The sequence below is a fragment of the Notechis scutatus genome, chromosome 5 (genome assembly GCF_049901735.1).
Source record: "Notechis scutatus isolate UNSWTSFEM ecotype Mainland chromosome 5, rNotScu1.2, whole genome shotgun sequence".
Taxonomy (NCBI): domain Eukaryota; kingdom Metazoa; phylum Chordata; class Lepidosauria; order Squamata; family Elapidae; genus Notechis; species Notechis scutatus.
In genome coordinates, this window is record NC_142013.1 from 71,421,676 (window position 1) to 71,446,902 (window position 25,227).

Here is a 25,227-nt window from a genome sequence, read left to right on the forward strand (position 1 = left end):
CATAACAGAATTATGATAAAACCCAATTCTCTATATCAAATTTATATATGTCAGTACAGAATAATATCTAAATAGAGCAAGTGCTAGTTACTAACACAATTCAGAGTTGTTACAATAGTGCCTTCCTTTTGGGAATTCAGAATTTTGATTATTTTTTTTATTTATATCCCGCCTTTACTATTTTGTAAATAATTCAAGGTGGCAAACATATCCAACACACCTCCATTTCATATTTTCCCCACAACAACTATGACATGAGTTGAACTAAGAGAGAGTGACTGACCCAAAGTGATTCTGATGGCTTTCATGGCTAAAGCAGGACTTGAACTCATGGTGTTTCTAGCCTGGTGTCTTAACTACTAGACCAAACGGGCTCTCATGTTCTTGCATACTTGTTACGTTTATATGGAAATATTGCTAAAATTCTGATTTTCTTTCTTTTTGGCTATACCCTTTTTAGGATGCTAAAGTAAGTGTTTTTATACAAAAATTACTGGCTGTTCTTTGAGTACATTGGTATATTATAAGGAAAATAGAACTTGCTTTAACATTTTATTTGAAATTGAACATTTAAAACATTAATTAACTTCACTAGCAGAAATAACATTTTAATTGGCCTTTAGTTATTTTCTAAAGATTTTATCCATATTCATTAAATATCTACAGTTTTTATCTCAAACACTGCTACTTTGGTTGAATTCTTTAATCAGATCACACTTATCAAAATGGCTAGAGCCTGTGTGTAGGTTGCCTTCTCTCCTTTATCAAAGCATTTCACATAATAGAAACTGTTTCCAGTCTACTCAGTTGAAAGGAGGAAAGAATTGCAGGAAGTGGGAAGTGTGTCAAATACAGTTTATTACAAAAAGGTGAGATGTAACTCCCTGAAATTCATATACTTCTTAATATGATATACCTAGCTTGGTAGAAGCAAAAAACAAAACAAAACCCTGTTAATTCTCTATTTTTTTCTCCACAGGAAGCAGAGACCCCTCGTAGTGTTCTTGAAGAGATTGGACTGACTTAAAATCTTTTCTGGTGTCTTTACAGTGTCCCATATAAATGTAAATCTTCACTGCCTCCATGTAATGTTAGCTAATGGTGTTATGATGCTATTTGTCAGTATTATTGTTCTGCTAAGCTACTTATATTCAGGTCTATGAGAAAAAATCTATTTATTATAAAGTTAAAAAGGGAGCAAAATTTTTAAACCTTTTAAAATTGGGGAAGGGGTTTTACAGCAATTTAAGCCATCTTAGTTTTAAAATATTGACTCATAGATGACAATTTCAATAATTATTTTTGTGAATCATTTTGCCAAAACAATGTATCCAATACTGTAGTTTGTGTTATATGCTGAAAACTATTACATGTGGTAATGTGAAATGTGTTAACAAAGGGACTTGGCTTTGTATATAGCCAAAGACTTTTATTAAGTCATTTTAAGTTGTCACATAAGATTAAACAAGTATTTACAGCTGTTTTATTTATACCAAAGAATTATATCAAGATTTCCAAATCAAACTATTGTAAGATGTCATGACATTCATTTCTAAAAAGTCAGTTATAAGCATTGTAAAAACTCCTTGGAATGAAATTCCAACTTGAATTAATATTTTGCAAAGGGAATATAAATTGAAGTTATATAAAGTGTGTCAGTTTTTATAATCCTAAGTATTGAAATTGTCTTTTCAAAAGGATAAATTCAGTATTGAAATACACTTGACAAAAAAAGAACTGTTAGAAAATATCTACTTGTTACCAGTATTATCTGTTGTGTGTTTGAAGTCAATCTGAACAGCTATGTTACTAATTGTAGCTGCCCATTAATGTTATTCCATATTAGATTCTAGATTTAATCATAGTGCATTGTGAATACAAGCAGAGATGCAAACCTTACACCATGCCTTTGCTCAGCTTGTTCAGTTTTGGCTGCCATATGCACATTTTTATAGTGTAGTACATATCAAAATAAAATAGAACTTCTAAATATGCATAGGATCAGACTGCATGGATATTACAAAGCCATATTTTGTTTATCCTCATGTGCATTTTGCTAAATATCTGTAATTCGTTTGAAGCAAACTTCACTCAGAGCATTTTATTTCTGGAAAAATTGCTTTACATATATTTGTGTGTGTATACTTTCTCATAGGTAACTACTAAATTGCCTTCTGGTGGATCAATTTTCTATAATTGATATTCTGAAATACTGTAATGCATTAATATAATGCTACATCAGAAAGATTATTATGCTGAGTCCAATAGAAGCGTTATGGAATTAGTAAAGATTACATGAAATACATACACTGGAGCCCTATATTTAACTTAATGGGCACTGGAAGAATGAAGTTCACATGGCATTAGAATGGTCCATTTGCTATGTGAGAGATTGAAATAGAGTGGAATTACTTGACATTTTAAAATGTCAAAAACAATTTTTGTGCATTAAAACCATGTTTAAGGTCTGCACTGTTACCTTGTGTGTTTGTTTAAAAAGTGTTGTGATGTAAGATAAGCCGTGTACACTGGTTTAGTTGTAATAAATGTCCATTTTTACTCCATCACTGCCTGTGTATTAAAAAAATTCATGGAATATTTGTGTAAGCAGACTACTAAATAGCCCAAGATACCAATATTGCCTTCTTTTAAAGGTAAGTTATTGAAATGTTATGTAAATCATTGTAGCAATAACAGGCTATTTCTTTAAAAAGTAATGGGGCTGCTCAACATCTGCTCATTTCTGTTTTACCAGTGCATGGAATTAATCTGTAGTCATTTGCAACTATAATGGACTCTATGTGTATGATACAGCTTTATATATTTGGAAATAAAGCAATGTTAAACTTACTGATACCAGTTACTGAAAACTGAAAGACAAATTTGCCAACTGAGACCCATGTTACTCTATGGTAGCCAAACATATGACTTGTAGCATCTTTTGAAATTTTATTATAAATTTCTGTGAGCTACAGGTCATTTCATGAGATAATGCAGCAGCTTAACTGATAAAGGATTTAAATGCAGAGGAATGAGGCAATCAAGAAAAAAGGTGCAATTCGCAAAATCTATGTCTTATAATAAAATTTGTTAAGTCTTATAATACCACATTCTGATTTTCTAGTTTTATAGTCCTATGATAGATGGAAGTATACTTAAGAAAAAATGTTGCAATATATGAAATTCTAGTTGCTTTGTAAAGCAGTAGTTTTACTATAGGTGGAGTTACTAAATCTGAGGCAAATTGAATATCTGCTTCCTTAACAAAAAGGAATTTGACATTTTGGGGATGTGGTTATCATAAATCTTTTGTAAAGTTTCCAAAAAAGATCCAGTTGTTTTGAAGGAATAAAATGCAATCCACAAGTATGCAAAAAATACTATAGGACAAGGAACTTGAATAGCATGCCTAACTGAAAAAATCCAAGATCAACAGCTATGCATGAAAGATACCCTTATAGATGCATATTTATATTACCTGTGTTCAGGTCACAGCAGGTGGCAACACCAAGCTGACCTTGGCTAATCTCAAAATAACTGAATAAAATTGGATGGGAAACCACCAGGAAATCCCCAGGCTGGAGATATAAATTGAGCTCAATTTGAGCTTATTTATATGTTAAAAAGGTGTTTTAAATGACACATTATATAAGCAAGTTCTTGACTTCTAAATTAATCATCATTTTATGCAATGGTGCCATAGAGAAGAAAGCATTTAACAAATTTAATACTCCACAGCAGTCTGACAACTCCCATGGCCAGCACAGACAGATATACTATCACATTTAGAAAGCAGGATGGAGAAGGCATGGCGATTCTAGCAAGTACTGTTTTTCTTCAGAGAGTTTTTTTTGTTTTTGTAATATGGAGACTATGCTTAATGGAAATATAATCAAAATGTAACTGGACAAATGTGAAAGTATAGTAGACATTTAATGTACTTATTCATAAACAAAGTGTAAACCAAAGATTTTTGTTACTTCAGTTGTTGTAACTTACATTACAACACAATATTATTTTAGCTAAATAATTTTTAAAAAGAACATCCACTTTCCACAGCAGGTTAATTAAACAAGGGCCAGGGAATGTGTTTCATTTTTTTCTTACAATTTATTGCAAAACTTTTAAGATAGGGTAGCGCATACATAACAGCTTTATTTTAGGGCACAACAATGTACAACTGATCTAATAGAACTAGAGGTAATATTTTTCAAAACACATCCAAGTCTTGAAAGTAAGTCTCCAGCAAGTTCAGCTATTCCTTCCTTTGCTACTAGATGTCTTTCTGCCTCTATTTCTTGTAGGAGATGGACTTCTACTACGACTACATGTCAGGCTCCTGTCACGATTCCGTCTTTTCTTTTTACTGTGTGACCGTTGCCTTCCACGACTGCCCAATTTCTCAGAAACGTGACTTTTCTTATGCTTATGATGAGATTTTTTTCTTTCAGATTCTCCATTTCTTTTATTGTATGAATGATCTGGACTTTGACTGTTCCTTCTTCTTGATCTGCTATAATGTTCTTCATAGTACCCCAATCTATTTCTCCTTTCAGAGTTTTTACTTGCCTCTTTAGCCCAGTCAGTGGAAATGTGAATATCTCTGTTGGCTTCCCAGAATTCATTATTTGGATTTTTGAATACGTGAAGAAAGTTACAGTGCTTTCCTCTTGGACACTTTTGCCTTTCAAACAAACCTGGAAAAGGATTTATTTTAATAGTTATTGAACTTGAAATCAAGATTATGTTTCCATTCAGTACACTTTGTGATTTATCTATGTCTGCAAAATATTACAGGTATCTAAAAAGGCTCTTTACATGGTTCACTAGCCATATAATCAACCAATGAGCAGAAATATTTAGGCAAAAGTGTTTTCAAAAATGTTAGCTTTTTCTAGAATATCCCATACATACCTCTGCATATGTCAGAGATATTTCTCCAGTATATTCAATAATACAGCAATAGCTAAACATGTTACATTTCATCATATTAAGTTACCAGTCCTAGAGAAACTTGCCAATTTAGACTTAGAGAGCCCATCAATGAAACATTATGGCATCACCTCAGAAATCTGCTGGATGGAAACCTAAGTGCTATAGAAGCAGAAAATCATATTTCATCATTTCTCAGTTTAGAAATATTGATTTTTAGGCAGACTCACTGCAAAAATGCAAATAAACCCCCATCACAAAGACAAAAACTACTAAGAGTTCCATTGACTTACCACAAATAGCTGTTTTCCACCTTGTTACTGGACAAAACTCACACTGCAGCTGCCGCCCTGCATACCACCGACCATTGAATAAGGTGAGAGCTTCCTGACATTCTTGCTCGCTTTAAAAATCAAATTGAGAACATATTGCTGGTATGTGAAACTAGAAGCATTAAAAAATGAGATACCACAAAGCAAACATCTTGATATGTCTGGTCCTACACAAGTAGTCGTCGTCTTACACCTGCAGTTATGGTTTATTGACACATAACATGTGATAGTTGTTACGTAATTCATCATGTAACCATGTCCCATTTTATAACTTTTTTGCAACAGTTGAACAACAGCAGCCATGAACACTACAATTTTTAGGTGAACCCATTGTTCACTATGAGGCAGTTTTTGCTGGAAACCAGAAATGCTGTTTTTTGGCAAAAATGTAAATTATGGCATGTGGGCACAGGATACAAACATAAATGTGGGTAGCTTGCTAAGTGCCCAAATTCTGGAGGGTGGGGAGATGCACTCAAATCTTTAAATCTGGGTCATAAATATCTTTTTCAGGGTCCCTTATAACTTCTCAGTGACTGGTTATAAACCAAGGATTACCTGTGCAGGTAAAAGCAAACGGACATTAAATTATCTTAACCTAATGTTTAATAGGAAGGGTCAAAATATGATTAAAATTCTTTGTGTGATAAGAAATCCTAAAAAGGAACAGTTCCTGCTTTTGTGAAGGAATAACCTACTGCAGATCTTTTACAAAACAGGCCAGAGTTACAGGAAATTAATGCTCAAAAGGGAGCACTAACATGCTGAAATATACCTCCCTCAGTCACAACCCGTTAATGGTTTGCCTTAAAGCTTTTTGTAACATCTTTATTAAGTTAAATTGTTTATTGTTAAATACTTACGACTGATATTGAACATATACATTTCCTCGAAGATGAGGTTCAAAGTTACAGCTCACCTATGTAAAAGATAAAACATCATTCAAACTATATCTGGAAAAAACTTATAGCATTTCCCTTAGTTTTGTAAATACGGTTCCTTGGGTTTATATTAAGCTTTAATCTTACGCAGTCTTAGTACTGAACAAGGGATTAGACAAAAATACATGTTTATAAGTTACAATATTTACAGCCTGCAAAACATTAATTTCAGCATCCTATTCAAAGAGCTATAAGCTGGTTGTGTGCTTACTTTTAGCTTATCTTAGTAAGCAAACAGCTGTTTCATAGGTAGACAGTAAACCTGTAAAATTCAAAACCATATCTAATTCACTGTTAAAATTAGCATTTTGCTACATTGAAGAGTTCAACAGGTACTTGAACTCATTTTGGCATTCAGCTAAATCTTGACCTAAGACCAACTGGGTCATTAGCTCCTTTCTTGCTGGAATAAGTCAGAATATAAATGTTCCTTATGTGTCCAAGTTACACCAACCTGACAATGAGAGTTGGGATAAAAAAAAATATTAAGGAAACTAATATGCCAAGGCTACACAGAAGGGTAGAGAGACCAAAAAAAATGCTTCCTTATTTTCCACTTATCAACTGACCAGAAGATCATCATCATATTCTTTTTTCACTCTTGTTTGGCTTAGGGCCATGATGGTGAACTAGTGGCACACAGAGCCATTTGTGCCAGCACGCAAGCTGCAGGCAAATTTACTGCACATGCGTGCACCTTACAGCTGATTTTTCGGCTGGTTTGAGGCCTTTTTGGGTGTCCCAGAGGCTTGAAAAAAGTCTCTGCAGGATGAATAATAGGCCCGTTTCATCACTTCCTGTAATACAAGGGAGCCCGAAAAAGGCCTGAAACCACCCAAAAAATCAGCTGTGAGGCACACTGCAGTTAAGGGGGCGGGGGGATGGCGTGCGCATGTGCAGGGGGTGCATGCATTGCCTGGGTGCTGGCATGCAAGCGCGCGCACGATTTTTGGCACAAGAGCCCAAAAAGATTAGCCACCACTGGCTTAGGGGCACCACTTGTCAGATTTTGTTCAGCAAGAAAAAGCATATAAATTCATTTATAGCTAACATACACACTTATTCTGCATCCCCACTTCTTTCATACAAGACTGAGGTGTTAAATTTTCCACAATTTCTGTTTATAAATGCACAACTAAGGCATGCAGAAAACACGAAACCAAATCTTTTCGTACCTTGAACTGTATAACCTTCCCCACATTTTTGAATTCAGGAAGTACGTCTTCATAGAAATCTATGAACTGCTGATAAATTTCCTCCTCACTGTATTCTAGACTTGCATCTGTGTCATAGTCATCTCTCTTACACTGTTCCATCCCAAAAGTAACAAACATTCCCCTGATAAGAAGGGTCTGACTAGAGCTTGGATAATGATGTTTCCGAGAACACCTACAATTAAAAAGAAAAAGGCACTGAACCTACTAAAAGTCTGATCATGTATGACATGTTTCATTAGAACATTAAGCCTAGTGAAATATAAATGTTAGCAACATCTATCACTTACTTTAAAGCCATTCTTGGAGCAACTGACATTTTAATATTGGATTATTAAACATATATCTATGGAGTCCCACCCATTGATTTAAGTAACTCTCCAGTTATTTTTATTTTCTCCAGTTATTATCATCTGCAATTTTCTCCCTCATTCTTCTTTCACTTGTGATAGGAAATGGAAAGACAGACATTACTTCATAAACTATTTCTCTTGATTTATCTGAAGTGCTGCCTTACATGCTGCCCATTTCCAAAGTGTTTTCAAGAACGCAAGCTTGTGATGAGAGATTGGCCAATCAAAAGATGTAAAAAGATATGGCTCATTTCAAATGCATTCATTTTAAATAAAGATGCTTTCCCCTCCCAGGATACAGGATTTATTTTTGTCTATAAAAAGTGTCCAGAAATACATTTAGATTCATGCACCTCACTATTAAAAGAAAGTTGCACAACATTCTCAGAGACTCTTCCCATCCTGCTTACAATCTTTATGAACTGTTGCCTTCGCAAAAGATACAGAACAATTAAAACTTGGACCACACGTTTTCTGAATAGTTTTTATCCCAGAGCTATAACTGCACTTAACAATGAACTTAAGGACCACCATCCGTGAGCTGTTGGACAGTATTACTTGATCTGTTGTGTGGATGCTTGTGTGTTTTTAGGAGGCGGGGAATTTTGGCGGGTGGGGAGGTGTTTGGGGATTGTCGTGTGTGTGCATGTTGAGTCTGGTCTCTGGGTGTTATGTGAATTTCGTTATATGTATACTGTGTATATACGTACAATGACAATAAAGAATTCGATTCAAAAATGTCAATTCCTTTTACTTTATGCAATATCCTGACTCTTGTCTTCAGCCAGAAAAGACAAAAAATAAGAGCAGACCTGTATAAGTTCCAGAACAAATATTAATAGGAATAATTTTGTCACAATGTTTCTGAGTAACACAAAAAAATAAAAGTAGAGAATATGGTTAATTGTATCTTGAAAATTGAATACATTTTCTCTCATTCTTAGATGCACCATTCAAATATGGTGTCACACCCATATTTCCCTGAGGTATGGCTTGAAGTGGAGATCACTTGCCACAAATATGGCAGAGGTCTAAAATATGTTGTCACAGATTTTGCATGAGAATTCATTATCCTAAGGATTAAAGCCTTTTCACTAAAGTATCCAAAGGAAAATAATATTAGGAGTGTCAGATTATACCATTAAAAGGAAGTTATTAAATAAAAATCTTTCCTGTAAAACAGAGCTACTCATTTAACTGTTCTGAGGGCATTTTCATTAACCAAAACAATAAAACTTGAATTTATTGTTACTGAATGACAGTATAAAATTCTTGAAACTAATCAACTAATCAACCATGGCACCTTTCTTGCTCATATAAACTGCACAGCAACACTAATTTTATACCCCAAGTTAATTTCATACACAGAATGGGCTCCTTCACACCTTCTTGAGCAGAACTACCCATTCAATGATGTGCATGACAACCAAAATCACAGTCTCTCAGGTTTCTCCAGAAGTTGAAAGCTAATCTGGAGATGAACACAAAAGGGGGTGGGGGGAATGAATCACTTTTCCAAGTGAAGAACTATTAAACTATTAAAATACTGCAATAGCTGCCATTCTATGCATCACCGGATATACAATATTAAAAGTGTCATTGTAAGTTAAAATAAAACAGCTTTTATAAATTAACAGCAAAGCAAGAACAACATAACCAATATTTCTGGGCAAAAGGACAGAACACAATATGTCACAGGTTAATATGAATAAAAGGGAATTCATGTGTGCCTATATTAAAATAAAACTGGTGGGTATCTCAAGACAGAATGTCTTTCAGTGAGTAAATTTCATCCTTAGGATATAAGCCAAAATGTTTAAACGATTATTTAACATTGTAGAATCATTACTAGTTATTTTAATTATTCAATTAGGATTGAATTACCTGTCTCCAAATCTGCATGCTCCAGTTTTAATATAGAAAGGGCAATTAGCACGATCTTTCTCGGTGCCTATATTCTCTGGGGGCTCAGGATTGTGCCAAGTAGTTCCATTTTCCGGCTATATGGGTTTTTTTTCCCAAAACAATACCAGTATAATAAAAACAAAATAATGTTTATAAATACATTCTGATGAGTAAATTTACCTAATAAATCAGTTTTTCTATAAAACACATCATTAACTTTATTAAGAAATAAAGGGAAAATAAAATTTCATCACTAAATTAAATTTCATTACATTCAACAGTTTTAAACAATCTTATCTAATTTTACAAAATATTCAGAGACATAATTCCCTACTAAAAAAACATCACTTACTGATGAATTTATGACATTGCTGATATTACTTTCTGAAGACATATCTTTATATCAAATAAAGCTATCCAAAATGTGCTCCTATAGGTAATATGTAATTAATTTTTCTTGTTCCATCATTTATACTGACATACATAAAAGCACTAAAATATTATTTTTATGCTTTCACAAAACATTTCAACTAATGTGTACACTGTTCCAAATAATGGTAAAGGTTTCTCCTGTTCAGTTGTGTCCCACTCTAGGGAGTGGTGCCCATCTGTTTCTTACTCCAGGGCGCAAACGTTGTCCAAAGACACTTCTGTGTGGTCATGTGGCCAGCATGATTATACATTGAGGTACCTGGAACGCTACCTTTCCACCAAAAAGGTACCTATTTATCTAGTCATATTTGCATGCTTTTGAACAAATATTATGCATATTATTTATGAAAGGTGTTTGTATTAAATAGCTGATAGGCAGTAATATAAAAAACTGATACAAAGCACAGTTAAATATGTATCACTGTTCCATTTTATATATCTCTAAAGCAGGACTGGGCAACCCATATACGTTCTCCAATGCTATTTCCTAGTGTCCAGATTAAGCTACTAAATTTCAATACCAAAACATCCTGAAAAAGAGATATAACTTTCCAAAAAAGGAAACAGATTTGTAAGCTTTCAAGGTCTAATGTTAAAATTAGGTTAACACATCAAAAACAAACAAACCACTCATCTCACAAAAATCCACCACAGAAATTCTAGCATCACACATTTGATGTTATCCTTGCATTTATAGTATTCAAATTATTAATTACCAACCATATTTCTCAGCTAAAAAGTTCTATGTCCCTTCTCTAAACATACCTGACTTTCAGCCTGATCCAACATCTTCTGCACAGCGTCCTACAAATGGTGCAAATACAGAACTAGTAAAAACTTTGAATCCTGACATCTGATTTGTTCAGTTAAGATCAAAATGCTCAGCTTTAAGTATTGCTTTACTTAATTCAATTAAGGCTTACATATTATTCTAGTGTATTCATGTGTGTGCACACTCATACAACATACACACAGAGACATAAAGCATTTAAATTATATTTTAAATAATTTTCTTCACACCTACTTGCTATCATTCACCAATAATGGCATTCCTTTTGCCAACAATTAAAACATAGCCCTAAATATTATAAAGGAAGTGTAGAAGATATTCTGATTTTTTAGTTTTGCAAGTTAGTGATATAATTCTGCAATGAGTTAAATATATTAAGAATTGTTTGCATCAATCTTTGGATGAGACTGGTTCCCTTTCTAATGTATATTATAGGGGACAAGTATCAGAACGTCATTGTATCACAAGGGTCTTCAAACTTGGCAAGTTTAAGACTTGTGGACTTCAACTCCCAGAATTCTTGAGCTAACATGACTGGAGGAAGAATTCTGGGAGTTGAAGTCCACAAGTCTCAGAAACTTTGCAAATTATGTACCAGAAATACTGATTTATATGCAACTTTCTCAATGGTGTAATTACAAAGTCAAATATGCTCAACTTCACTTGCTGCACTGATTGCTGATACAACTGAGCAAATGTCTGAATGGCAAAGCTTAGAGTTGCAGAATAAAATTGAGTACTAGTATACCAAAAATTGTTAAGTGTGTTAAAAAAAACCCATAATCCTAAGCACTAAGGGTAATTAAGAATTAATCAACAGCTTCTGATTTCTCATTATATATCAGAACTTCAGTTGTAACCAGACATACTCAAAGTAATTCAATTACATATCACTCCTCAATGATTATATTCACACTGAGTCCAATACTTGTTCACATTAATATCAGGTTTATTTATTCCAGCTCAGCTTTTATATATCAATAGTAAGTCTAACCTTTCAGGGTTTGTGGGCATATTTGGATTATGTTGTGCGTGTTCAGGCAAAATAGCCGCTTGGAAATGTTGCTCATTAAAAAAGAGCTGCCATGGGAGACATAAGCTCCTTACCACACCACACCTTCCAGCACTTCTTACCTTCTGAAACAGCAATTAGCTTTTAATTTCTAAGAAAGCTTATAGGACTCATTTGGAATCCAGGACATTTCTTGGAATTAAAATGATATTGAAGGCAACAATTAAAACATAGCCCTAAATATTATAAAGGAAGTGTAGAAGATATGCACTTTATAGCACCAAGTTTTTATTAAGAATTCTGTACTTCAATTATTTCTATGACCCAAGCTCCTCTTTCTAAACATGTTTTAAATATCAGTATGACAAATCTTAACTTTTTGCCAAAGAAATGAGCGATAGACATATTCACTTTTTACTTTCGAAGATTCTATAAATTGTAACCTATAAAAATAAACCTTTGCAATATGACTCTTTCCCCATTTAAGAAGCTATAGAAAAAGATACGTCTTGATGAATAAACCAGGTAAAGATGAGCTGCAACATCTTTAAGTGAAAAAAATAGTTAAGGAACCGCAGCAGTATAATTCCATGTTAAGAACTTGAAACAATATTAATATTTATTTGCTATACCTTTAAATAAAGTTTACGTAAGTGACATATAATTTTCCTGCATCTACATCCTCTTAGAAAGAAGCTTACTTTCTTTGGTACCAAAAGCATGGAGTTTCTTCATTTGCCAATATAGGAATAGAGCCGATAGCTTGGTCACAACCATTGACCAAGGAAAGGATACTGCAAATTTGTGGTTTTTCTTTCTTTCTGCCTCAGAAAACTTAGAATTGCCAGCTGTAGCAAGATGAAGCAAATGTATCAAAAGGATACTATATATATTTGAGAGGACTGAAGGGTAAAGTTGGCTGTTATTTTATATTCTTTCCAATTTAACACTGAATTACAGTGGAAACCAGTCTGTTTACACTTAGAAGTATTAGTTTAATAGTTTACATAATGACATAGTTTAGAATTAGTTAGCCGGAGTCATAAGCGTGCTGTGTTTTGAACTCAAAAAACCCCCACAGCATTCAAGAAGTTCTGCCAAACCCCCATTCTGTAGAGCTGCAGTCTGGCTGAAACGAAGTTTAGGTTATTGTTGGTCAAAACTAGGCCATACAAAACCACAGGGAACTGGAGGGATTTTATGGAATGGTCAGTAGATATAGTCCCCTCTCCCCCCATTCAGGATATCCCACTAGCCTGCCCTACCACCAACATTACCTGTGTTCAGCCCCTACTTACCATCAGCTGCCATTGCTCTGCCTACACAATATATTCCACTGGTCTACCTGCCTCCCAATCATCCTTTCCTGCTTTCCCTGTCTTCTCTGGCTGCCATCACTGGTGTCTTATCTTCTCCCTTGAAATATAACTACCTAGACTGTATCTTGGACAAAAGTTAGTCATATGACCTATTCCAAACGAGATTTCTTTAAACAAGCTGATTGGCACTCTCCAACTCAAATCTTTGTTTAAAAATCTGGTGTCTCACTGGAGCAACTTAGGACTTTTATAGCATGAGTACAATGAGAGGATATGCATTGGATTTATCCTCCTAGAGCAGGAATCACCTCTCTTTCTTTCTTCATTTGTTGTTTTCGGTCTTCCTCCTCTTGTTCTTTCTGTTGTTGTTTTTTCCATTCTTCTTTTATTTTTTGCTAAAAAACAAACAAGCCATTTATTCATCTAGAAAATTCATTTCAAATTAATATGTACAAATATTGTTTCATTGTATTAAATTAATTATTATTTCCTTAAAACTAATTAGGTGTCTGATTTTTAACCAATGAACTAATTCAAATTTACTTGATTTTTCAATGTAGGTAATTTTTGTGAGATATTTTTCTCACATAGCTAGAAAAAAACAATAGCAAATCTGACAACCGCAACAATGAAAATATGACAGCCCATCCAATGTCTTACAATAGCAGAAAGGAAAACAAAATGAAAAAAAAAACCCAACAAAGTCCTGTTTCAAGGGCTTATTTTTGAGCTATTGAAGTAGCTGATATGCTTAGATTCCAGATTCCTACAGTCTTCAGTAAACCTTGCTCATCTGAAGATTTTGGATTTCTTGTGAGTAGACCTAATGCTTCACAGAAGTTGCTTAAATTAATTGTCAGCTTATTCTATAGGCAAGGATGAGCCACAAAGCCAGCACAGAAGAAATCACTATTTGCTATGTAAAACACTATGTGTCAGAATGGTCACGTAATTGGCAACTCCAAATTTCAACTAACAAATGCTCTGTTCTACACACTGGCAAAAAAAATCAGAACACCAAATACAAGTTGGGCAGAAACGATCTCATAGACGACCCTTGCTCTGTCAAGGACCTAGGAGTACTTATCTCAAACCAGCTAAGCCCCAGAGCTCACTGTAACAGCATTGCCAAAAAGGCTTTAAGAATTCTTAGCCTTATTTTGCGAAGTTTCTTCTCTGGCAACACTGAATTGTTAACTAGGGCACACCAAACCTTTGCCAGACCAATTCTCGCTCATCCGCCTGGAACCTGGACTGTATATCAGACATTAACACAATTGAGCGCGTTCAGAGGTATTTCTCGAGAAAAGTACTCCACTCCTCCACTCACAAAATGTTTCCAGGATTGAAATTTTGGGCCTGGACAATCTGGAACTGCGCCGCCTGTGGTCCGATCTAAGCATAGTTCACAAAATTGTCTGCTATAACTTCTTGCCTGTCAATGACTTCTTCAGCTTCAACCATAATAATACATGGGCAAACAAAACAAACTCAAGGTAAACCGCTTCAAACTCGATTGCAGAAAATATGACTTCAGCAACAGGGTGCTCAACACCTGGAATGCTCTACCCGACTCCATTGTTACAGCCTCAAACCCTCGCAGCTTCAATCGCAAACTGTACTGTGGACCTCATTCCATTCCTAAGAGGTCCGTAAAGGAGGGGTACATAAGTGCACCAGTGTGCCTACCGTCCCCATTTATCTGTATTTACTTCCTTTGTTCAAGTTTATGTTCATACCTATACTTGTTATCTTGTATATGTTTGACAAACAAATAAAATAAAAATAAATAAATAAAAATAAATAGGTAAGATCATAAGGAAGAAAAGAGAAGCCATAAACAAACACATTCGGCAGCTCCAATGATGGAAGCAGCCATACACAGACGATCTTACATTTTGTTTTCCTTCCACTCTTTATAACAGTACCGGCCCCCTTCTTTTGGAAGGCTGGGTTGCTCTCCATTTGTTCTTTATTTTTCTACCTGTCAGATATGCTATCATGTTGTTTTGATTACATGGAAATTCTCATAGTTTTACAACATCCATCAATTATGTTTGCTTTATTTTAAAAAGATAAAAAGAAGCATTACTGAAGAGAAAGCAATGCAACATCACAAAATAATACATTTAATGATGATTTGATGATGTTGGAAACATAACTTTGGTGCCAAATTTTTAATGTTTATGGTTTTAATTGGTATATGTGTTATGCTGTTTTTTTAATTGGTGGTGTTTTACTTGCTGATTGGGAAACAACCAAAGTTTGATCTAAGATGGGTGGCTATATAAATGTTTTAAATAAATAAAAATAAATACATTTAAGGGCTTCTCATAGAAACATATAGTTTTACAAAACAGCTTCAATAAAGACTGACCATATTTCATTGTAATCAACCATACTTAATTTATGTCTATAAGCAACTTAAATCACAAATAACATAACTGTTCCCTTTGTTATTCATTTAGCATTTTTTCCAAAGATAATGCTGCATTATCAATATTAGTTCATGGCAATTTGAGTGCTGCTCTCTTTTTTTAAATAAAGACATTAATGATGTTTGAAGATCCAAAAGTTAGCTCAAGGAGTTTATTTCACTGTTTCAAAACATACACTATACCTCTTCTTCCTCCTGACGTTTTCTGGCTGCATCTTCTCTTTCCTTCCTGATTTGGAAAGCTTCTTGAGCCTTTTCTTCTCTTAGCAACCATTCTTCATGAAGCCTTTGCCTTCCAATATAATCGGGTTAACAGTGAGTCAAATAGTTTGTCTCATTTTAAACAATTCTATTTGCTATCCCTTCTTTAAATTAACTGATAAAAATTAACATGTGAACCATGAGGCTGCAATCCTGTTAGGGAGTAACTTCTGCTAAACCATGAGGCATATCTCCAAGCAGATATGATTAAGACCAAGAAGGTGTACTGTATATAAACTTTATATATACCTTTTAGATATAAAGTTTATCAGAAGACTGATTAATTCAGCAGCTTATATAATAATTATTAGACAGTAATCAATGAAAGAGAGAGAAAATAAGAGAATGTTCTATATATATTGACACACTTTTCGATTTACAATGCATTCGGAAAGTATTAAGACCCCCTTCACTTTTGTCAATTTTGTTATGCTGTAGCCTGATTCTACAGTTGTTAAAATTCATTTTTTCTCAATCTACATTCAGGACCCCATAATGACGAAGTGAAAATTTTAGAAATGTCTGTAAATTTATTCAAAAGAAAAAAAAATCAAATATCGCATTGGCGTAAGTATTCAGACCCTTTGCATCAACACTTTAAATTTAGCTCTAGTGCCTCCCATTTCTCTTGATAATTGCTGACATGTTTCTACACCTGATTAGAGTCCACCTGTTGTAAATTAAATTGATTGGACCTGATTTGGAAAGGCACAAACCTCTCTATAGAAGGCCCCAGAGCTGACAATGCATGCTGTAACAGAGCAAAAGTCATGAGGTCAAAGGAACTGCCTGCAGCCCTCAGAGATACGATTATTACAAGGCACAGATGTGGGGAAGGCTATAATAAAAATTTCTGCTACACTGAAGGTTCCTAAGAGCACAGTGGCCTCCAAAATTCTCAAATGGAAGTAGTTTGGTACAACCAGAACTCTTCCAAGAGTGGTCGCCCAGTCAAACTGAGCAATTGGGGAAGAAGGGCCTTAGTAAGAGAGGTGACCAAGAACCCGATGGTCACTCTTACTGAGCTCCAGAGATCCTGTGTGGAGATGGGACAGAGTTCCAGAAGGACAACCATCACTGCAGCCCTCCACTGACATGGGGTTTAAGGCAGAGTGGTTTGAGGGAAGCCTCTCCTCAGTGCAAAACACACGAAAGCCTGCATAGAGTTTGAAAAAAAGCACCGTCCTAAAGGATTCTCAGACTGTGAGGAACAAGATTCTGATGAAACCAAGATTAAACAGTTTGGCCTCAATTCTAAACATGATGTCTACAGGAAATAAGCATAACTTATCACCTGCCCAATATCATCCCAACTGAAGCATGGTGGGGGCAGCAACATATTGTGGAGGTGTTTTTCAGCAGCAGGGACTGGGAAACTGGCCAGGGTTGAGGGAAAGCTGAATAGAGACAAGAAAAGGGATATCCTCAATGAAATCTGTTCCACAGCACTCACTTTCCAACATGACAACAATCCTAAGCACACAGCCAAGACAACACAGGATTGACTTAGGAAAAAATCTGTGAGTTAGGAAAAAAAATCATGCTATGGGGGTGTTTTTCAGCAGCAGGGATTGGGAGACTGGTTAGGGTTGAGGGAAAGCTGAATGGAGCAAAGTGCAAGGATATCCTCAACGAAAACCTGTTCCACAGCATTCAGGACCTCAGACTGTGCTAAAGGTTCGCTTTCTGACATGATGACAATCCTAAACACACATCCAAGACAACACAGGAGTGGCTTAGGGACAACCCTGTGAATGTCCTAGAGTAGCCCAGCCAGAACCCTGACTTGAACCCTATTGAACATCTCTGGAGGGACCTGAAAATGGCTGTCCACAGATGGTCACCATCCAACCTTGAGAGGACTTACAAGGAAGAATGGCAGAAAATCCCCCAATCCTGGTGTGTAATAATTGTTCGTCATACCCAAAAAGACTTGAGGCTATCATCAAAGGTGCTTCAACAAAGTACTGAATGAAGGGTCTGAATACTTCCGTTAATATAGTTTAGTTTTGTCTTTTTGATAAATTTTCAGAAATTTTTAAAATTCTGTTTTCATTTTGTCATTATGGGGTACTAAATGTAGCTTAATGAGAAAAAATGAATTTCAGTATCTGTAGAATCAGGCTGCAACATAACAAAATTGACAAAAGTGAAGGGGGTCTGAATATTTTCTGAATGCACTGTATACACTTGTCTTTCAGTTATATACCTAGACAGAAAGTCAATGGATTTAAGAAAGCATGCAGAAATTTGAGCTGCCTGTTTATAGGTTAAATTTGTTTATTCACCTTTCATCTTCAAGTTCTTGCTCTTCGTCATTCAGTTCTTTTTCACAAATTGGTTCATCTTTATTTATATTTTCTATAAAGAAAAATAATTAGATGCACAATTCCAATTGCTCATCTTTGGTTAGGAGGCAGATTAGTGCATTATTTAAATTATTTAAATAAGTATTAATGCATTTCAGTTATAGGAAGTCAATTCTGTTTCTTGTTCCTATAATATTTCTGACAATACAACTAATTTCCAGGAAAGGTGGTAGATTCTCCTATGTCTAGAAAAAGATGGACATTTTCTGGAGATGCTTTAAATTAATTTATAGCAAATTATGATATATGTAGGAGATTAGAATGCAACATCCAAATGGCTACTTGGAGAAGCTAACTACATTAGAGTCACATTCATCTTAAGAGTGCTATATTGATTTTCAATAAGCGCATGGATCCAGTTCAAAGTGCTGGCTAGAACATATAAAGCTCTGAATGACATATTGCTGGCTTACATCAGGTACTGTTTTACCAAGCATGCCTGATTGTTACAAATATCTACAGTGGATCTAATATGCCCATTCCCATGAAAAAGTAAGAGATGTATCAGTCGAGTTCTCTCTATAATAGTCCCTTGACATCAAAGATATACACAGCTCCTATTCTTCTCCTACTTCAGAAGGCCCTGAAAATAGCAATAGCAATTAGACTTATATACCTGCTTTACAGTGCTTTACTACAGCCCTCTCTAAGTTGTCTAGTGTCAGCATATGCCCCCAATAATCTGGGTCCTCATTTTACCAACCTCAGAAAGATGGAAAGCTGAGTCAACCTCAAGACGGTGAGACTCAGACTGCTGAACTGCAGGCAGCCGGCAGGCAGCAGAAGTACCCTGCATTCTACCGTGTTTCTCACAAAATAAGGCCGTCTTTTCGGGGGGTGACTTATTTCCCCCCCTTGCATCCTCGGGCGGGTGGCGACAGCTTGGATGTTGACCTCAGCGTTGGTGGGGCACTTTGTATTGGGAGACCTTCCGCCACCATTGCTTTCGCTTCTCCCCGTGCTGCCGCGGCACTTAGAGCAATGCCGCGGCGTTTGGCGCAGCCACACACGGCCAGCCAGGGCTCCTCCCTGCAACCGGAGCCCAGCGGAGACACGGCTTCAGGCGCTCCTGTCGCCGCCTTCCCTTCGCCTTCAAAGGCAAAGCCAATTCTTTTAAAAACAAAGCCCTACTACCGGTACAACAAAGCCTCCTCTGCCCAAGAGGGCAGCCCAACCCCAGGTGGGGAGGCGAATCTCCCGGGGCTGCAGCGCAGGATCGGCCAACCCCGGAAGAAGCGCCCAGCCATCCCTGCCTGGTGCCGGGCAGAACGTGAAGAGCTTCGCCTGGGGCGCCCAGCGCAGCAGACAGGCAGGCCCTCCTGCCCGGCGGTGGAGCTCTTGCCAAGGCAGCTAGCGCCTCCCCGCTGGACCATCCGCTCATCCCGCCAGGGCCGCGCCAGAGCCGTGTGGGCTGGGCAGAGTCGGGAAAGACAGCCACGGGTGCACGCCCGCCTGCCAAGCGAAAGAGCCGGGCTGACCCGAGCTTGGCTTCCTTCCCAAGTCCCTCCAGCCCGAACCTGAAGGGGCCACCGGGAGAGGCTGCCCGAGGCAGTGATAACAGCCACCCATCCGTGGACAGGGAGGCAAGGCAACACCCTGCGCCGTGTCCTCCTCCGAGCTGAGCCCCGCCAAGTGAGCGCCTCTGCCCGATGCCCGTGCCGCTGCAGCGTTTGGAGCTGCCGGTGCATTTGGAGATGCGTGGGGATGGGGACAGGTTGGGTGAGGGGTGGAAAGCACAGGCGGTTTCGGACTCTCTCTGCCGGACCTGCTGGCCAGGAAAGCAGCGCTGCCGTCACCTCACATCCCTATCCGCGATGGGTGGGCACTATCACTGCCTCAGACAGCCTCTCCTGGTGGCCCCTTTGGGTTCGAGCTGGAGGGACGTGGGAAGGAAGCCAAGCTCAGGTTGGCCCGGCTCATTCGCTTGGCAGGCGGGTGCATACCCGCAGCTTGCTTTCCCGACTCTGCCCAGCCCGCACGGCTCTGGCGCGGCCCTGACGGAATGAGCGGAGGGCCCGGCAGGGAGGTGCTCTCTGCATTGCCGAGAGCGCCGCCAGGCAGGAGGGGCCGCCAGGCAGCTGCGCTGGGCACCCCAGGCGAAGCTCTTCGCGCTCTGCCCGGCGCCAGTCAGGGATGGTGGCTGGGCGCTTCTCCCGGGGTGGGCCGATCCTGCGCTGCCACCCTGGGAGATTTGCCTCCCCATGTGGGGTTGGGCTGCCCTCTTGGGCAGAGGCGGCTTTTTCGTACTGGTAGTAGGGCGTCGTTTTTAAAAGAATTGGCTTTGCCTTCGAAGGCGAAGGGAAGGCGGCGACAGGAGTGCCTGAAGCTGAGTGTCTCCGCTGGGCTCCGGTTGCAGGGAGCCCTGGCTGGCCACACATGGCTGCGCCAAACACCGTGTCGTTGCTCTAAACGCCGTGGCAGCATGGGGAGAAGGGAAAGCAACGGTGAAATATTGAATGAAAAGGGTGAACTTAAACCTATACAAAAATTAGAGGAACAAAGTATAAAGATGAATTGGTTTTCATATGTGCAAATACATTCAAGGTATGATAAAGACTTTAAAACAGAAGGTTTCTATGATAAATTGACTGATTTAGATAAGATTTTGACAGGTACTGATGAAAAGGTGATTAAAAAATTGTATGGATATTTATTAGAAATTAAACTAGAAGAACAAGTTAAAGAAACAATGATTGCTTGGGGGAAGAATTTTGGATATGGGATTGATCTAGAGAAATGGCAAAAATTGTGGTCTCAAAATTATAAAATGACAATGTCAACAGCATATAAAGAAAATTTGTATAAGATGTTTTACAGGTGGCATTTCCCCCCGACAAGAATAGCAAGTATGTTCAAGAACAAATCCGAAAAATGTTGGAAAGGTCATCAGACACCTGGCTCATATTACCATATGTGGTGGACATGTGCGGATGCTAAAAAATATTGGACTAAAATCCACACGTGGTTGGAAAAAATGACAAAAAAGCATATAGATTTGAAACCAGAGATATTTTTATTGGGAATTTTACCTGAAATATATAGTAAAGAATTGAAATACTTGATTGTAAATGTATTAACAGCGGCTAGGATTGTATTTGCTAAAAACTGGAAAAATGAGAAAATACCACCACAGGAGGAAATCATTAAGAAAATATTGGAATGTGCTGAAATGAGTAGATTGACATTTGAAATCAGAGAACAAGATGATAAACAATTGTATAAAATTTGGGATCTATTCTATCAATAGTTAAACAATAAAACATAGTAATGAAATAGGTAGATTCTTAGAAAATAATAAATATATAAAGATGTACTCTTTTCCTATTATATCCACAAAATGATTGTAGGATAGATTTGAGATGATAATATGGACGATCATAAAACAAATTAAGTAAAATATGATGACTTCGTAAAACATGAATGAATAAAAGTATAGTCAAATGATTAATAATGATATTAATGTATTTAATACTTGATTGAAAATATGAGAATATATATAATGTAACTATAATTGAAGACTACGAAATGGAAGCACAAAACAATTTGTAAACGAACCGTCACTGTATGTATGTATATGGAAGATGGCTTGATGTTTTTATGTTTTGTTTGTTTATGTTTGTTTTAAAAACCAATAAAAATTTAAAATAAATAAAATTTAAAAAAATTTAAAAAAGGAAAATAAAAAAACATAACATATACACTGTACAATTCAATTGAAAAACAAACAAACATTTTATGGAGATATATATATATATATATATATACACACACACACACATACATACATACATATATTAATATTACACACACACTTTCAAAACAGTGGAAATTGATAACCCCCTCTGATCACTAGAACATAATTCACAGTGGGGGAAAATATCTGTATTTGTTTATTCATTATCAGAATATGTTTTCTTTTACCTGAATCTCTCAGTCTTGCTAGAGCTTGTCTCCTTTTCTTCCGCTTCTCTTTCTTCAAAAGTGCTCTATGCCTTTTGTGGCTGAAGATTAAATAATGTTTCTTTTATTTTGATAACTGATAAAATATTAAGATTCTCATATCCTAAATATATAGTATTTTAAATATACTACAATTCTGTTTCTTTTACTAGGAATTAATCATTGAACTCAATGGAATTTATGTGGAGTCTGATTAATATTTCAGAAATAAAACTTACTGACTTTTGTAGAATTTACTTCTGATAAATGTATTCCATTATTAATTATTAAAGTTATCAAATAATAAAATACCAAAGGAAAAAAAAAGGATGTAGGCATAGATTTCAGCCTAGAATATGTTTTGTTTTGGGTCCTTTTGCTAGTTTACAAAGCTGGGAGCCAGATCCAGAACTATTTTTTTCCAGATTCTCCTGGGAACAGAAGAATATATTCTCAATATATCTGTTTTGTTTTGTTTTTGCTTAGCTGCCAGCACTGAATTCTGAATTTGGATATATGTTTAGAGCAAGTAATATGTGGGTGTAATTTTTCTTCTTTTTTGTCTTAATAGTTTTTATTAGTTTATAATATAGCAAAGAAAATACAAAAGTAAATACTGGGAAAATAGGGAAGGAAAAGGGAAAGTGAGGGGGGGGAAGGGCAGGAGGGAAAAAAGGCATTGACTTCTGACTTCCTTTGGTGCAGTAGAGTAAGGCATTAACATCAAACCTCAACTTTTTACTTTTATGTAATTATATTAACTAGCCATTTCTATAACAACAAATCTATCTAATCAGTAAAACTCAAAATCAACGTTTCATTTTTTTTCCAGCACAAAGTCCAAAAGTGGTTTCAAGTAGAAATAAAAGTATTGTATTTTTTTTCTTGATCAAAACAGTCAATTCAGCCATCTCTGTTAACTCCATCAGTTTTTGCAGCCATTCACCCATTGTGGGGATCAATGTCACCAATATAATTTTTTCTTCTTAGCCAGGGGTCTTCAAACTTGACAGCTTTAAGACTTGTGGACTTCAACTCCCAGAATTCCCCCTCCAGTCATGTTAGCTCAGGAATTCTGGGAGTTGAAGTCCACAAGTCTTAAAGCTGTCAAGTTTGAAGACCCTTGTTTTAAGCTGTTGTTTTAAACCAAACCTGAAGGCTCGCTTAGAATATATATTAGAAAGGAGTAAGAGGTTTGAAACTATAGGCAGTCCTTGAGCTACAACAGCTCATTTAGTGACTGTTCAAAATTACAACAGCACTGAAAAAAATGACATGAGCCTTTTTCACACTTACAATTATTGCAGCATCCCCAAGGTTATGTTATCAAAATTCAAATGCTTGGCTACTGACTCATATTTATGGCAGTTACGCTGTCCCTGGGTCATGTGACCACCTTTTTCAACCTTCTAACAAGCAAAATCAATGAGGAAGCCAGTTTCACTTAACCACATTACTAACTTAAAAATGTCAGTGATTCACTTAACAAATGAGGCAAGAAAGGTTGTAAATTGGGACAAAATTCACTTAACAAATGTCTCACTTAGCAACAGTTTTGGTCATAAGTCAAGCACCACCTGTAATAGCAATGCAAAATTGTCATTCATGGTGCCTGTTTAGATAAGACTGATCATAGGGTGAAATAGAAACATAAGAAATTTATCCTTGTTACTAGGATGCTCATTCAGATCAAACCCTTCCCACTCATCCCCACTGTAAACTTGCATTCCTAAAAAGGGTCCTAAGGAAACAATTGAATTCCTATTTTCCAGGATCAGGCCAAAATGTTTAATTAAATCTAGAAGTGACATCCTAAGAGAGAAGGACCAAGTGGCAATACTTAGATTCACACATATACCTTCAACAAGTAAACACTATTATGGCTTAAAATTATGGCCTATAGCTCACACAACCTGCTAAATTAATGGTTGTTTTTCCAGAATAGACTCAACCCTGAAGATTGTCATCCAGACACAATGATGAAAAAGGATTATGTGTATATGGCAATGTCACAATGCAATCCTGATCCTTCAATCACTTGGCTCCAAACATTTAACACAATTATGAAAGTTCAGATGATTTTATTGTTCAGGTTTTCCTCAATTCTCCCCCCGCCCCCCCACATCACATAGCAATAAATTACTGAGTTCTAGCCAAAGTATTCTTGTAGAAAGGTCTTCTGAAGAAATACATCCTCTCCAACTTAATTAAGTTTATTTTAGCTTCCTAACTTTGAATTTGGGGAAAATGGGGCCTTGTGGCAACTGTTAATATCTGACTCTAATAATTTTAGGAATTGAGATGCAGTGTACTCATATATATTGTCCCAATTTTTAAAATCTGCTACTCCTCTATTTTTCTGTAGAGGGACACATTAGTACTGAATAATGTAAACACAGAAGGCTTATTATTAATTTTCAGTCTATTATTCTCCATCCCTAACTGATGTTTATATCGCACATACACCTCTCCTTTCCTTTATTAATTTCATCAGCCTGTTTGCAGCTTTCCCCATGCAGGCCGACATTCAAAGTTCACGTTATCTAAACTATATTTATATTCTCTGCGAGCCACTTGCTGCATCTCTCACGAGATCTTTGGCATTGCCGTTTGCTAGCTGCCTCCTGCAAAACAAGCTCTCTTTATTCTTACTCCGTTAACCCTCCACGAATTCAGGATTACCAGCTCCTCGGTTTCTCGGTGGCAGAGGAAAGATTACTCCGATCATCCAAGCGCAACAAGTGACAACAAGGAGCTCAGGAGAAAAAACGGTAGTACCATGACATCACCTGCAAAGCGAGACAGGACAACTCTCAACTTAGCGACTGAACCAAAACACACAACTAACCCACTCTTACCTCAATTTCATCATCCCCTCAATTGGCAAAGGCGGCGGCGACACGGACGCCGCCATATTAGAGTCTCCAGGATCGTCACGTGACAACAGACAGACGGACGTGACGCAATTTCCCTTCCGTTAAAGGTGTTCCT

The 25,227-nt window shown here is 36.8% G+C and overlaps 2 protein-coding genes across 9 annotated transcripts in view; one reads left to right on the forward strand and one right to left on the reverse strand.

Annotated features, from left to right (window-relative positions):
* The window catches only part of AP1S2 (adaptor related protein complex 1 subunit sigma 2), a 36,327-nt gene extending 33,219 nt beyond the window's left edge, over positions 1 to 3,108 (forward strand). For 6 of the 8 annotated variants that reach the window (XM_087966995.1, XM_087966992.1, XM_087966993.1 and 3 more), the window contains one exon: positions 980 to 3,108. Coding sequence is in view for 5 of the 8 variants with exons in the window: in XM_087966992.1 (XP_087823118.1) it covers positions 980 to 1,027 (48 nt within the window). In the remaining 3 variants the exon portion in view is untranslated. The remainder of the gene's footprint in view (positions 1 to 979) is intronic. The other 2 variants (XM_087966988.1, XM_087966989.1) reach the window with 1 other exon arrangement.
* A 978-nt stretch (positions 3,109 to 4,086) lies between these two features.
* Positions 4,087 to 25,194, reverse strand: ZRSR2 (zinc finger CCCH-type, RNA binding motif and serine/arginine rich 2). Its single transcript, XM_026674967.2, has 11 exons — positions 25,095 to 25,194; positions 22,219 to 22,298; positions 18,217 to 18,289; positions 15,851 to 15,959; positions 13,539 to 13,625; positions 10,875 to 10,913; positions 9,657 to 9,772; positions 7,381 to 7,594; positions 6,128 to 6,183; positions 5,226 to 5,335; positions 4,087 to 4,697 (listed from the first exon to the last, which is right to left on the reverse strand). Exons 1-11 carry the CDS (start codon positions 25,148 to 25,150, stop codon positions 4,252 to 4,254), a joined length of 1,386 nt encoding a protein of 461 aa, XP_026530752.1. The 5' UTR covers positions 25,151 to 25,194; the 3' UTR covers positions 4,087 to 4,251.
* Positions 25,195 to 25,227: the final 33 nt, after the last annotated feature.

Bases quoted from the DNA above. Each gene is read 5' to 3' on its own strand.
- ZRSR2 (XM_026674967.2), bottom strand. From the start codon at position 25,150: ATGGCGGCGTCCGTGTCGCCGCCGCCTTTGCCAATTGAGGGGATGATG. The intron at 15,960-18,216 runs GTGAATAAACAA...TTATATTGGAAG, and splicing joins CAAGAACTTGAAGATGAAAG to GCAAAGGCTTCATGAAGAAT. The intron at 5,336-6,127 runs GTAAGTATTTAA...TGATTTTTAAAG, and splicing joins GTATATGTTCAATATCAGTC to CGAGCAAGAATGTCAGGAAG.